Source organism: Sphaeramia orbicularis, chromosome 6, assembly GCF_902148855.1.
Source record: "Sphaeramia orbicularis chromosome 6, fSphaOr1.1, whole genome shotgun sequence".
Lineage (NCBI taxonomy): Eukaryota > Metazoa > Chordata > Actinopteri > Kurtiformes > Apogonidae > Sphaeramia > Sphaeramia orbicularis.
In genome coordinates this window covers 33,242,119-33,257,255 of record NC_043962.1, presented here as the reverse complement: position 1 = coordinate 33,257,255, position 15,137 = coordinate 33,242,119, and the positions used below count along the sequence as shown (strand labels likewise).

General features: G+C 36.1%; 1 protein-coding gene across 1 annotated transcript in view; it reads left to right on the top strand.

Annotated features, from left to right (window-relative positions):
- The window catches only part of LOC115420439 (chemokine-like protein TAFA-5), a 68,510-nt gene that overhangs the window by 14,229 nt on the left and 39,144 nt on the right, over window positions 1–15,137 (top strand). The window contains exon 2 of the mRNA XM_030135675.1: window positions 3,216–3,365. Coding sequence (XP_029991535.1) covers window positions 3,216–3,365 — 150 coding nt within the window. The remainder of the gene's footprint in view (window positions 1–3,215; window positions 3,366–15,137) is intronic.

The following is a 15,137-nucleotide window of genomic DNA, read 5'->3' as shown; positions in this document are numbered from 1 at the left end:
AAAGTAAAACTATACTCAAATATCTGACATAAAAGCATATCTTTACATAGGCGTTTTCTTCAGAAAAGTGCAGTAATCAAACACAGTTATCATGATAATTAGAATTTAAACGGTAATAATAACCGTTGTATCGTTATACTGGTAATCGTTACATCCCTATTTCCAGATAATTAATGACAAATCTACAGCCCAGAAAAACTTAAAGAAACCACTGGTGTTTTTACATTTAGGTGTGCCGTTGAGTGAAATTGACTTTTTTTCCTCTTTTTTTACTGCAGCATTGACAAGTAGTACTGACAACATTTAGTGAAAATTCTAATATAGTAGTCTTTTAAAATTTTCATTTGCAGAATATCATAGCAGATCAAACAAAACAACACTAACTGATAGTGTTAGTATTAATATTTAACTCAGGAAAATCTAAATTTGGTGGAATATCTCTGATTTTATTCATCTTGTACTCACCATTAGCCTTTAACATAGCAGTTAGATGCTCCTGGATCAAAAATACAACTTGTCTGTGTTTGATGCTTGTGATCATCCATCTGTCCTTTTTACCACATTCCAAAGGCTTTCAACAAGGGTCAGGTCAGGAAATATGTTTATGCTGTGTACATATATTATAATGTCACAAGTCAGTGGGCGCTGGATTACAAAATGAGTACTTTACTTCACGTATATTTCACAGAAAATGCTTGTGTACTTTGATCAAGTAACATTTTGAGGGTCGAACAAAATATTTTCGCTGTGATGTATCAGTACATTCAGTAAAGTGAGGAGTGTTATGTCTTCTTTCCTGAGGCTGCTGTTGTTGCTGTTTGTTGTTTTTTCCACTGTGACCCTGATGACCTCCGTCTCATTCTGTTCCTTTACTCTTTAGCTTTCTGTTGTTGAGTCCGGTCTTCTTTGAGGAGGGGGGAGGAGTGGAGGAGGAAGGGGGGGGGGTTACTCCATGGCTCCATTGATAGTAGCTCATCAGCATGCAGGGGGGGTGTCCTCTGTCACCACGGCGACCAAATGCAGATACCCCCCAATGTTCGGTCTCTGCCCCAGCTGAACTCAAGGGAGACAATAAGTAACTAAACAAATAAATTACATTATAGATCAGTTAGTTACTTGGTGTAAAAGCCCAGATTTCTTCACCCACTGGCACAATTCCAAAGTTTGGCTTTTGGTACTTTACAACAAAAAATACTTTAGAGCTGTGTGATGTGGCCAAAAATGCAAAGTCATGATAAAAAAAAAAAGAGGTGGTCGTGAACTCATCATGGACACAACATGACAATACTTCAAAATACAAACATACAAATAGAACATTCATGCAGAGCAGTAGTAAGTAGGGATGGGAACAAGAGCCGGTTCTTTCTGAGAACCGGTTCCCAGCAAGGTTATTATCGTTAACAAAAACTAACAAAATGATGAAAACTAGAATTGAAAAAAAAATTTTCATTAACTGCAATAAATAAAAACTAATTAAAAGGAAAAATGATAACTAACTGAAACTGTATTGTGTGCTTACAAAACTAACTAAAACGGATAAAAATTATAGATAAAATTCCCTTAGTTTTCGTCTTTGTCAATGTCGGATTGATATGAAATTGATTTATTTCGCTCTAGCAATTTTAGCTAGCAGCACCAAATAACACTTGATGGTCTGTCACTTGTGTTCACTTGTGGTTTCCAGTCGTCTTCTGGTCCCCACTCTACCTGGAAACATGGAGACTAAAGTTGGGAGAAAGTTTGAATACAACAACAAGGAAAATAAAAGATATGAAAAAACTAAAACTAAACTAAAAGTAAGCATTTAGAAAAAAAAAAAAAAAGAACGAAAACTAATACAGCAAACCTGCTCTAAACACTAATTAAAACTACTGTGACTGAACTGGAGAAAAAAAGTCCAAACTAAATAAAACTAAACTATAATGAAACATCCAAAACTATTATAACCTTGGTTCCCAGTAGCTTAACTCCTTGGAATTGTTTGCCTACCTGCCTAACAATTCTGCTTATCGATTCAGCCTTTGTTACACATGTGAGATGACATCACACACACGCTGCATTGTTTTGGTTTAGAATGTAGCCAACATGGCGTCGAGGCAGAAACGCTCCAAAGTATGACTATATTTCAGGTGTAAAGATGACACCAGGGCCACTTGTAACACCTGTTTGATAAGATACTCAGTGACGCTTGTGAATGTAGCAGCACAGCAAACACCAGGGTGTCATTAGGGCCCGGTTCTAGGGGGGGGCAACAAACATCCTGCCCACTCAAATAAAAATTTCTGAAGGTAGGGAAAAGGAAAATGAGGTGCATAACAGTGGGAGGCATAGAAGATTTCATATGGTGTGACCCCCCCCCCCACTGAACTGGGCCCGGCTTCATCTGTTAGTATTATTTGTGCATGCTGTATGTGTTATAGTTTCTGTGCAGAGATGGAAATATAAAAGACAGCTAATGCAAACAAACCCATTTGTACTCTTCTATTCCTTCACCCAGTGAGAATCGATATGAGAATTGATAAGAAATCAGATTGATAAGCAAAAGTGATAATGGAATCGGATTCGTTAAATTCTTATCAATTCTCATCCTTAGTATTAAGGTCAATTCAAATCAATATTAATTGTAATATTCAGAAAAAAAAATAGATATTACAAGAGTGAAGCATATTGTTTCCAAGTCAAAAGAAGAAAAGTGATCAGCAACAAGTGTTTAGTTATTACAATGTTTATAACAATATTTTTTCCATTACCATGACATAGAAACATATAACATTATAGAGTGATAACTTAAGGTCTATGTAAATGATCAATATTCTTGTATTGATCTGATCTCCACACCTGTTTTCTTAAGCGTTTCATATTTTAACAGTGTAGATAGTTTTAATTCAGCAGAAGTATATTTTTGTACAAACTGGGAATGTCAACCACTCTGGTATTAAGGTTCTTGATTAAAATAGTGTGACTTCTTCTCAAAATACATATTTTTCAGTGACTCTTATACTCCTCTGATCATTTAAGCAATGACTGATAGGATTAAATCTTTTTTCAACATTAAAATATATATTATATATATATAATTATCTATATTACTCTGTAGTCTTATCTGTCGTCCAGCCCTGTAGTGTCGTTCTCTACAACGTTTGTCCACAGGGCTTTGACTCAGGTGAGGAAAAGCAATTAATAAGTAAAAGAAGGATGTTTGTGACTTCCCTCAGGTCAGCTGGCGGCGGGGATGTGTGAGGTCGTCACTCTGGACCGGGACAGCAGCCAACCGAGGAGAACCATCGCCCGGCAGACGGCCCGCTGCGCCTGCAGGAAGGGCCAGATCGCCGGGACAACACGAGCCCGACCGGCCTGCGTGGATGGTAAGATGTTGGCTGTGTGATGTGACTGCGGCTAGAGCTGATTGGTGGAGGACAGGTCACAGGTTCAACTCCCTGTGTGTTGAGGATTTATTTCTCCCTATCTGTGTCCGCAGGAGGGTCGACGGAAAGTCAGTTCTGAACATTAACCGAGTGCAGATGAACTTTTAAACCGAGGGAAGCAGTAACATCTGCTGTCCTCTGGTTCTTTGTCCTTAATCGGTTTTAGTTATAGTGTTTGTCCAGCTTTGGGTTGTTAAAATGTTGTGCAAAACAAAGCTATGGGACTTTTTGATGTTCAAAAAATGTCCCCAAAACTTGGCAGGAAGTGGTGATATAGAACTGGAATCAAATGAACTGAGACAAGAGGATGACATGCTGCTATAACAAGTAACATGAAAACAGGGATTTTCAGATTTTCTCTAATAGATACAGTCAGCAATGCTGGGGGCGGGGAAAACAAGCCTTCCCCCTATTCTGTAAAAAAGCGGAATTTAAACTTGTTTTACTATCGCTAACAAGTTATTTTTCTTCTTAAAAATGACTCAAAATGATAAATCAAACATAAAATAAACAACAAAACAGTTGATGACTGCTTCAAAAGTTGGCAATAAATCGATCAATCATCTAATTGTTGTTGGTCCAATATTTCTAAATTTTTTTTTTAGCTTGTCTTGTCCAGCATCATAACAACAGAATGGTAGTCTGGCTGTCTTTTTGTGCTGAACAAATTTGCTTTGCCAAGGGAAACTTCATAAAGTATATGAGGCTCACCTCGATATTCTACTGTGTTTATTATGAGATTTTGTTGAACCACATTTCGATGCTGGACCTGACATGGAGGAACAGGGGGAGGAGAAGAAAAGGGAAGAAGAGAAGGAAAGAGTGAAGGGGGGAGAAAAAGGAAGAAGGTGGCAAAGACCCTCACGAGAAAATATGAAATATACTGACAATATGACAATATGTTGGTCCAGTGTGACGTGAGGTTCTTTTAGCTCTGCACTTAAACAGGCAACAGAAATGTCCTTCAGAGGGTTTTTTTTTATTTTATGTTTGGAGAACATTTCAGAGCCAGCACTTTTTTTTTTACATACACCGTACTCAGTAAAGAACTTTAATCAGTACTTCTGCTTTTACCAGTCTTGTACACAAGTATCTATACTTCCACTTAGGTACTGAATGTGTACATTTGTACGTGTTGCGAGGAAATCTACACGAATTACAAATGTACACTGTAAAAAAAATCCTGTTGTTTTTATGGAAAAAAAACTGGCAGCTGTGGTTTCCAGAACAGTACTGTAAAAAACACATCCAACGGTCAACATATTTACGGAGTAACATGCAGATTTAACATTTTAAACATGTATATTTAATATTTTAAACATGTAGATTTATATGGTAAATGGGCTGCACTTATTTAGCACATTTTCTACACCTTCATGGTGTCCATATCTACCAGGTCCAACTGGGAACAATTTAAGGTTCAGTGTCTTCCATGGACGCTTTAACATATGATCAATTGGAGCCAGGATTCGAACCACCAACCCTTTGGTTACTGGACAAGCCCCTCTACCAACTCTACCAACCCATTCATTTACAAGTTTAGAATGTTAAATTGTAAATGTTTACTTTTTTAAAATAACTTGTTATTAAAAAAAAAAAAAAAGTAAATAGGCCATTATTTCAACATTATGGTCTTTGCAATTTAAATGGCACCACATTGTATTTCAATTTACAGTTTTATTTTCTAAAAACAATAGAAATACATCATTTCTATATACAAATCTGGTTTTGTTCATATACTCTTCCTGTAAAAACTACAGCTATATTTGATTTAATTGTTAACTCAAAAATCTTTTCAAATAAACAACTTTGCTTTGTATTGTCACTTACAGTTTTTTTTGTTGCAATTTTACAACTTTTTGGTGTTAATTCTACAGTCATTTTTTACAGTGTAGTACAAAGTTCACTAGTATTTAAACAATTAATCTAATAGTCCTGATACCCCTGACATAGTCTACAATTGTTTGTAAATGGTTCACATTACATTAAACTGACCTAAATGACGTGCTGACTGCAGACATACACATGTTTGGTTCCCTTTTATTATTTGGTAAAATGTAAAATTTTAATTGATGACTTTTTTGTTTATTTCCGGTGCAAAAGGGAACACAGCAACTCTTCAGCATTATGGCTAAAGGCAGAGACCGGTTTGTTTTCCCCCTCAGCTCAAACTGGATGTGACAGTTGTGGGCGTTCCTGTTGTTGCCAACTGTATCTATAGAGAGGTCAAGTCCCGCCCCTTCCTGTTGTGCCCCATGGGATCTTATTTCAGAAAAAAAACAAAAAACAAAACACAATCTATGGCAGGAGATATTTTTCCATTTTAATGCTGCCATCTTTTATACATATATAATTTGTCAGTTTGAAAGATGGCTTTACAAGTCAAGAAAGTTACAATATCAGACTGTGAAAATACAGAAATACAGCAATGAAACACCTAAAAGTTACATCATCAAGGGAACATTGGAGTAACTGTCTCTCTCCACAGTCGGTTTTCACACTGTTGATGGAGAATAAGTTGAAATATACCAAGGTAATGGGTTTTTTTGGTCTTGGTGGTATCATGTGAGATGAGTCTTTTCACACAAAACTACACATTACTTCCATTTACAGCAGACTTTCTTGACATTTAAAATTATCTTTTAAAGTGACAAAAATCATGTAAAGAAACAGTGGCACAAGTAAAATAGGGTGTGATTGTAAGACCGCTGGGGCACAGTGAGAAGGGCGGGATCAGTTGGCTATTATAGTTTTTAGATTTTATATACATTTAGAAATCATTAGCCTCGTAGCATAATTGCGTACGTCACATTTTTGGCCAAACTGTAATATCTGTGTAACTTTACTTTCCTCGTTGGCTACAACCTGAAAAAAAATATGACTAGGCTAATGATGTGTGTTTTTGCTTCGTTTTAGTCACCTACTTTTTTATGTGTGGATTTTTGAGCCTTTGTTTAGGAGCACAGTGTGAATATCAGACAGGAACGAAGAACGTAGATCAAAGGGAACCAACTCTGAACATGTACTTAACCATTCCATTACAAATCATGGAGAGTCACAACGCTTTGAAAATTATACTGTAACTTAGGGCTGGATCGGGATCAAAAATCAGCCCTGGCATTTTATCATCTGCCATCTGAAACTCTTTAAATCTGTACCTTCTGCAACATTTCCTCAAATCACTGCAAATGGACAAAGTGTAGGATCAGAGAATATACATTTAATTGCCCTATTTGTCAGAAGAAAGTAAAAAATGGAGCAGAATAACAATCTCGTCAGTTCTTGCTATTATTTTTTCCTGATTTTTCATGCGTTCATGGAGTCTTGCCCTCTTCCTCCTCTGTCTCACTCTCCATCCATCACTTCTTCACCCTCCAAACTTTGCCAGTTGTGGATGCTGCTGTTGTATCTGACAGTTTTGCACATTTGGAAACATCTGCCTCAAGGGCCTGTCTTCACCCACAACTCCTCTGCGTCTCCTTTTCACTTATCGATGTTTGACAACCAGTAGGCCACAATCTGCCTCATCAAAAAAAAAAAAAAAAAGAAAGAAGGAAAGGTCAGTTGAGTCCTGCTGTAAAGAAAATGGTCAGAAGACATATTACATAAATACATTGCGTTAGGGTGTCAGCCGGCACAGCTGAGATTACATCTCTGCTTGTGGGAAGTTTGAGTATCAGCTGCAGATCTGGATGACCGTCACAGGAGTAAGAGTAAATGTACACTCCATTTACAGTCTAAGAGTTTCCTGAAGGTGTACAAATTTTGGAAAAAACACTGGTGTACTCCTAATTTCCAAATGAGTATTTTTACTTGTTGAATACTGGTGACAATATTCAGCTATATTTCACACTGACATTAGTGCATTTATCTGCAGAATTGATGTTAGATATGTGCTCATTTATATATGATATATTTAATATGATGCAGATATTCTATTCTATTCTATTCTATTCTATTCTATTCTATTCTATTCTATTCTATTCTATTCTATTCTATTCTATTCTGTTTTGTTTTGTTTTGTTCTGACATACAGTTTAGGCATCAGTATTTGGTTGAACACCCTTTGCTTTCAGTCCCAAATTTCTTGCATCTTGGCATGTCCTCGATGACTTTTTCACATTAGTGTTGCATGTCATTCCCGCTCCAAAAAAAAAGTACAAGTATTTCAGTTTGTGACCGTCCATCCTCTTCTTTATCATATACCAGAGGTTTTTGGTTGAGTGGGTTTTCATACTTTTACTGTGCAGCAAACTTAGAAAGTACTGATAAAGACCTTTACTTCTATCAACAGACAACAACGTGTCTTTAACCAGCTCAGTTTAACCAGCAACAAGCCAGAGTGTTTAGAGTTCCACTCTGAAACTGAAGCTGAAGGATGTGTTTCAGATTTAACCGTTGTCATGTGAATGGGGTTTCTTGTTTGGAAGCTGAACAGGTCAAAGTGTGATCTTCCTCAGCTGCTCAGAGGATATTTTCAGAGCTCAAAACCCTGCTGTATGTGTTGCAGTTTTTAGATTTTATTTATACATTTAGAAATCATTAGCCTCATGGCTTTTTTTTTTTTTTTTGCTATTTAACCTTTATTTAACCAGATAAAATCCCATTGAGATCGAGATCTCTTTTACAAGGACACACAAGCAGCCCCCACCATACCATAATGAAAAACAGGTTCAAGGATCAGTGATAACAATAAATTAAAAAATAAAAAACAGACAATAATTTAGCAATGACAAAATCATAACAACTGTAATTGCTTTTCCATTGGACATCTGCGCAAAACTTTATTGATATTTACTAAATGTTGAAAAAACAGAAGTGCATAATGTCGGTTTTTCCCTTAAATCACAAATGCAATGATTTGTTTATTTATTATCGCGAGATGAAACAAGAAGTCATTCCATAAACACGGCAACAAATGGAAATATGGTGTTGATTTACAGATATGTTCATTATTATTATACATTACCCCTCTATCTTGTACTAAACTAAAAAATAATTGGGTTTCCTGGTGTGTCCACACATACCGCAACATGTTTCTTCTTCTTCTTTGCTTGTTGTAACATATGTCAACATCCGTTTTTTAATTCACCTGACTCTAGCTGCAGAAAAGGTCTTTCCATTGCAGTTTTGCGTGATAAACTTGCCAGTGCAAAAACTTTTAATCGAAAAATGAGACTTTTGTTGAAATTGTAGTTTTTCCACAAGGTAAATTTTTATGCACAAGTTATATTTGCGCAATTTGAGGGTCAATGGAAAAGCGACTAGTGTGTGCAAGATAAGTGCAAGATCTGGTCGAGGTCAGCAAACTATTTAAAAACACAGGCACTGTCCGAAGGATTCTCACTGTCTAGTCAGTAAAATTAAACAAAAAGCTCATAGTGAGATGAGTTCTGGTATTTTCAATTCCAATTAAAGAGTATTTCAGGCAAAGGGGGGGGGGGGGGGGGGGGGGGGGGGCAAAACAGAGGCACAATTACCTAAATCATAGTTTTGGCCAAACTGTGATAACTTTACTCTCCTAACACTGCTGCTTCATTTTGGATCATTGGCTATGACCTGAAAAAATACGACTTAAGCACAGATGTGTCAAAAGTATTCACAATTATTATTCAGGTAGAAGTATAGATACTAGGGTTTAAAAAGACTTCCGTAGAAGCTGAAGTATCAACTGGTTTCAACTGGTTTTGAAGTATCAACTGGTTCCAAAACTACTTAAATATAATCCATAAAAACCCAACAAGCTACCGACGACCAAAACCATCTACTAGTCTAAAATGTTTAATATCTTCTGAACTACTAATTCAACAAGTCCATCTAAATAACTGGTGTAAAATGCAGTTTTGTCATCTTTTCATGGTCATCAGATATGACCCATTTGGACGTTCAGAGGCTCTTTAGTGAACTTGGAAACACCGTCATCTTCTACAACATTGATTCACCAGTAAAACCCATGGAGTTGGATCACTGACAGTGGATGGAGACACTTATTTTATGTTCAGTTAATTATATATTTTGCTAAAAAAAATTTTTTTTTTCTTCAGTTTTCTCTGTTTTAGATATAATAATGCTTAACTTTAATTTGAGCTTTAATGAATATGTACATGATCAATAAATTAAATACAGGACAATACTGGATTTTCACTGACAAATGCAAAATACAGAACATAATATTAGAGTAAATGGTGATAAATCACTTTGAAGATGTTAAAAATAGAGAAAAATTCATTTGGGAATTGCCACAAAACTAGCACTAGGTCTTTATGGGATAAAAGTAAATCTGAGGGGAAAAAATGTCATTAGGACAAAAGCTTAGGCGGTGCCACAGGGGCCTACAGTGCACTACCCCACCTCCCCAGAAACATTTTTCTAAAGGCCATAATGACTATAATGTTCTATTAAAATGTTAATGTTGAAACATGTGGGATGCACTAGTCTACCTGTTTCAGCCACATATATGCCCATTGAAAACGAACACATTTGAGTCCAATCCAAATGTATTAAAGAACCATATATGTGCTCTACTGAGCATTAACGTGTGTTTCACGGAGCAGAGGATATGATGACTAGTTGAATATAAGTATTGGAATGGTGCAAAAAGTCAGGTGGGATGGTTTGCATACAAACTAATAAAGTGTCGGAATGGTATATGTTTATACTTCTCATCCAACCACAGATTCACTCTATCCGGGTGGAGCGATTTATTTGGATAGTTTTATTTTATTTGAACAATGACAAGTTGGAATGAAAAGCTGAAATGAAATAGGAGTAACGAGGCTATTTTGAAAATGTAAGGAGTAGAAGTAAAAATCTGGCTGAAAAATAATTACTCCAGTAAAGTACAGATAACCAAAATTTCTACTTAAAAGTGCACTTCGTTACTTGACACCTCTGCTTAAGTGATTCTGCTTTGAAGCAAACGAAATATCTGTGTGTGGATTTTTGAGCCTTTATTTGGGTGCACAGAGTGAAGATCAGACAGAGACAAAGAACATAGACTGAACTTGTCCATAACCGTTCGATTACAGATGATGGAAAACCACGACGCCGCTGTAACCTGCTTTTCTTTCTTTTCTGAGCTCATCGTCAGCTTCCTGTTTCACCCTCCCGCGCGCTTCGAGGTTCTTCACAAAACTCCACTGTAGAGTTTGTGTCTAAATGAAATCCTGGCTCACCTGCAGGTCTCTGACCAATCAGAGCTCAGGATGGATGGAGGTGTTTCCTGGTGTGTTTTCAGCTGTTAAATATAGAAAAGAGTCTTCCACATTAACAAACAGTCAGTTTATTAATCTCAGGTATCAGTGAACACCTGCGAGCGCTGCCTCACCGCACTGATTAATGAACGACCGTCCCGCAGATCCGTCCGCCGCCGCCACCGCTCAGCATGCTCCATTTATCCACAAAGAGAGGCGGCCATTTTGTAATCGCTCCATTCATCACAGACGGCGTCCAGAACGAGAGACGCTGCTTCGTCCCCCAAGGACAAGACGGAGGGAAAGAAGGAAAAGTAAACGAAGCAAAAACAAACAGATGGAGGGAGAAAATAAGAAGTGTGCTGCACAAACAGGAACATTTTTCCTTTTTAAAGAACAAACTTTTTTTTTTTTAAATTGAACTCCTCATCTGTTTTTCGTATCCCGTCACTTTCTGATTTTACTTTTTTAAATTAATTCTTCCTCTAGTCTTGTCTCTAAACTTCTTTATATCTAATTTTTCTTCTTCTCAAGCACATAAATATCAAATAAAAGACTCTCCACAGTGAAGCTGAATTAGATTATGACAGCTGTATCTTCTGTAAACATGGCTCTCATTCATATTTTTTATTTGATGGTTATTATTATTTTTTCTGCTCCATAATGAAAAAAAAAAAAAAAGAAACCAGTTTTTTTCTCTGGTGGACTGTCAGCCATCATACTGTTGACTGCTTATTTATCTTCCATATACAGTACATTCTTTCGTTATTAGGGTCATCCACTAGGTATTAGTCTCTATCACTAGACCAGATTAAAAAAAAAAAAAAAAAAAAAAGCGCTTTTCCTCCTTCCTCAAAAAATCCCACCCATATAAGCAACATTTTAATAATAAATTCTAGCTATAGTAGGTGAAAAGGCAGAAACCTATTGAGGTACTGTGAAGTGCATGCCGAACTAAAAATCCCAGCGTATTGGATTATGTATTGAAATATTATGACATTCACTGATGTAGTATACACCTATAGATAGATAGATAGATAGATAGAGAGAGAGAGAGAGAGAGAGAGAGAGAGAGAGAGAGAGAGAGAGAGAGATTTATGCCAAGAAAAATCTGTTTACACAGATTATTCCTCATGTATTGGCACTGAACACTCAAATAAAACACATAAATAAAAAGTGCGTTTCTGTCTGATGGGATTGTTCTGTGAGCAGGTGTAGAAAGACACTGAAGACCGAGGAACACTCCGAAGACTCTATGGATGTATTACGCAGGAAATATTATTGGAACGAGCTTGTGAAAATAGATTGCTCAGTACAGGAAACTGAAGAATCTAGCTGTGAATGCATTTTCCATCAGACAAAGTTACAGTAAAAATATCAGAGGGAGTGTGTGTGTGTCTCCATGATTGGTCATATCGTGTGAATACATCTGAGTCAAACCTTAAGGACAACATAACAAATAATATATGTATGTATGCACCGTCCTACAGGAGACACAAGCAGATAGTGTCGGTTACATATGTCTATGAAGGTTGTGCCGTAGACGTCTCCTTTGCAGATCCAGATGGAGGATGAAGTACAGAGCAAAGTGTGCAGACAGAAGCACCCCTGACCTCTGAGATAGACAGTTATGGGTGCTTCTATGAAACTGGAACCTGAAAACAGGACAGAGGGGCTGAAAATTCAAACCAGATGTAGACTAATGTTATGGAGCAAGTTTGGAAGCACTTTGGATGTATTTAAAAATAAATATTTACTGAGATAAAAGAGAAACTATTTTTCAGATAAAACACATTTCTCTATTATTATTATTATTATTATTTTTTAAATCTGCATGTAACATAGTAAAAAGGACACAAAAATTACACGCTGCTATTTTAAAAAATCTTTTTATTCTCTCACAGGTACATTTTGGGAATCGAACTAAATATGCAAGGGAGAGTGTTTGACAAAAATGACCGCTGTTGCAAAATCACTCATGATTTATATGTTTAAATGGGCAGGTTCTGCATGTAACGCAAGTGGACACGACCTGGAATGAGACTGCCGATTCATGAAAAACCCACATGTCTGGATTAGAAAAACCACTAGGATCATCAAACACAGTGTTTTTACTTATAGTGGTATATAAGACAATTTCAAGCCATGTGTTCCAGATCAAATGCACTGACACCTAGGGAGCTTTTCCTGTCCCAATTTTGGTCCTATTTTTGATCCCAATATTTTATTAAAAAATCATTCATTTTGAGATGGCTCAGCAACAGCATATATATATATATATATATATATATATATTTTTTTTTTTCATTCATCTGAGGTCATCATTAGGTACATCCTAGGGGGAAATATATTTAAATTTCTCTGTTATTATTGGGTCTAAAAAGTACCAAAATAAACCCAGTTTCAGAGAAACACCCATATTTATTGGCTATTTCTCTCATACTGCTTACACCTTTACTTTTACCAATAAAAATTGCACAGTGCATATTTGACATAATCTTATACATACAGAGACAGTTACTGAAACATAAAAGGAATTACTAATAATGACATGTACTAATAGAGGTGATGAAATAAAAATATGACATTTATATCAGTTTCTCTCAACTGCTTTAATGCAGGTGAGTGGAGATGTCACCGCAGTTATCCAAAAATAATTACACAAATAATTGAAATGAGATGCACTAATTACAATATATAATCATTATGACAGGCTTGTTTCAACACGTAAAACTCCAGCAATATTTGCATGTAAAAGAAGATTACGACACATATTCTGATGTAAGAAGACACACTTTCAGTTCACATGCAAACACTGCAGAGTGTCTGAGTATCTTCAACCTGGAAGGCATTTTGCAAAAGGTCTGTTCTCAGTGACCTAAAACTGCATTTGCATTTGGACAAAAGAAAAACAACATATAACGTGTGTATGGACTCAACCCCACAACAGCTCATTTAGAGGCAACATACGCGAGTTTCAGCCGACTCGAAAACTTTTTAACTGAGGCATCACAATTTAGTTTTTTGTTTGTTTTACCACCTATCTTGTTTCTTTTTGTGTTATTATAATTATAGCCAATAGCACAGGGAAATATTTTAATATATTGCTCCCTGTTACAAACAGAGGTGTGGAATTTAAGTTTTCCAGGTAGGGAGAGTCTCATTAAAAATACCCTATCCAGCTGCATTATGGGAAAAACAAGACCTAGTATTTTCTCTTTCCTTCATCTCCCTGTTTTAACTCTACACTCCTCCTCCTCCCTCTTCATCATCCCCTTCTCTCTACAGGCCAATCAGGGTTCCACAATATGCAAATGAAGTTAGTGAGAATGTCCTATTTCTTATTATAAATAATGTGATGAAGTGGAGGTGTGTACATTAAACAGCACTCTCATGCTCATGAGGTTTTTTCTCTATCATTGACTTGATTTAGAACAAACCTAAACCAACTTAAACTTCATTTACACATTTTATACATGTCAGTCATTTATAGTCATTTTAACTGTTTATTAATTAATATGTTGAATTGGTTTATGTATTTATTTACAGGTCATTAACCCATACAGACCCAAACATCCACTGGTAATCAAAATCATCTACTGATCTACAAAGTTTAATAATTTCTTAACCACTAAATCTATCAATACATTGAAATAATTGCAAATAATCAGATATCAGATATGACCCATTTGGACGTTCAGAGGCTCTGTAATGAACGTGAAAACACCGTCATCTTCAACAAGACTGATTCACCAGTAAAACCCATAGAGTTGGATGAATGATAGTGGATGGAGATGCCTGTTTTTACAATCAGTAATTGACATCTTCACTGAAAAAGTCACTTTTTCTTCAGTTTTCTCTGTTTTTGATATAATAATCCCCCAACCTTAACCTATAAAGACCCAATCCTACTTTTGTAGCAGTTCCCATATGATTTTTTCCTCTAATTTTACCCTTTCTGAAGTGATTTATCACATTTATTATAATATCATCTTCTGTGCTTTGTATTGTTTCAGTGAAAATCATGTATTTTCCTATATTTAATTTACTGATCATGTAGATGTTCATAAAAATTCACATTGAAGTTGAGGTTTATTGTATCAGAAACAGAAGAAACATAAGAAAAAAGTGACTTTTTCAACAAAATCCATCATTAATTGAACATAAACCCAGTGTCTCTAACTTCATGGGTTTTACTGGTGAATCAATGCTGCAGAAGATGACAGTGTTTCCATGGTAACTACAGAGCCTCGGAACATCCAAATGGGTCATATCTGATGACCATGAAAGGATGAATAATTGTATTTTACACCAATTATTTACACGTATAAATAGAATTAGTGGATTAACAGGTATTAAACAGTTTAGATCAGTAGAAGACTTTGGATGTTTGGGTCTTTATGGGTTAAACTGAGCTTTTATGAACATCTACATCAGGGGTGTCAAACTCATTTTAGTTCAGGGGCCACATACAGCCTTATATGATCTCAAGTGGGCTGGACCTGTAAAACGCTATAAA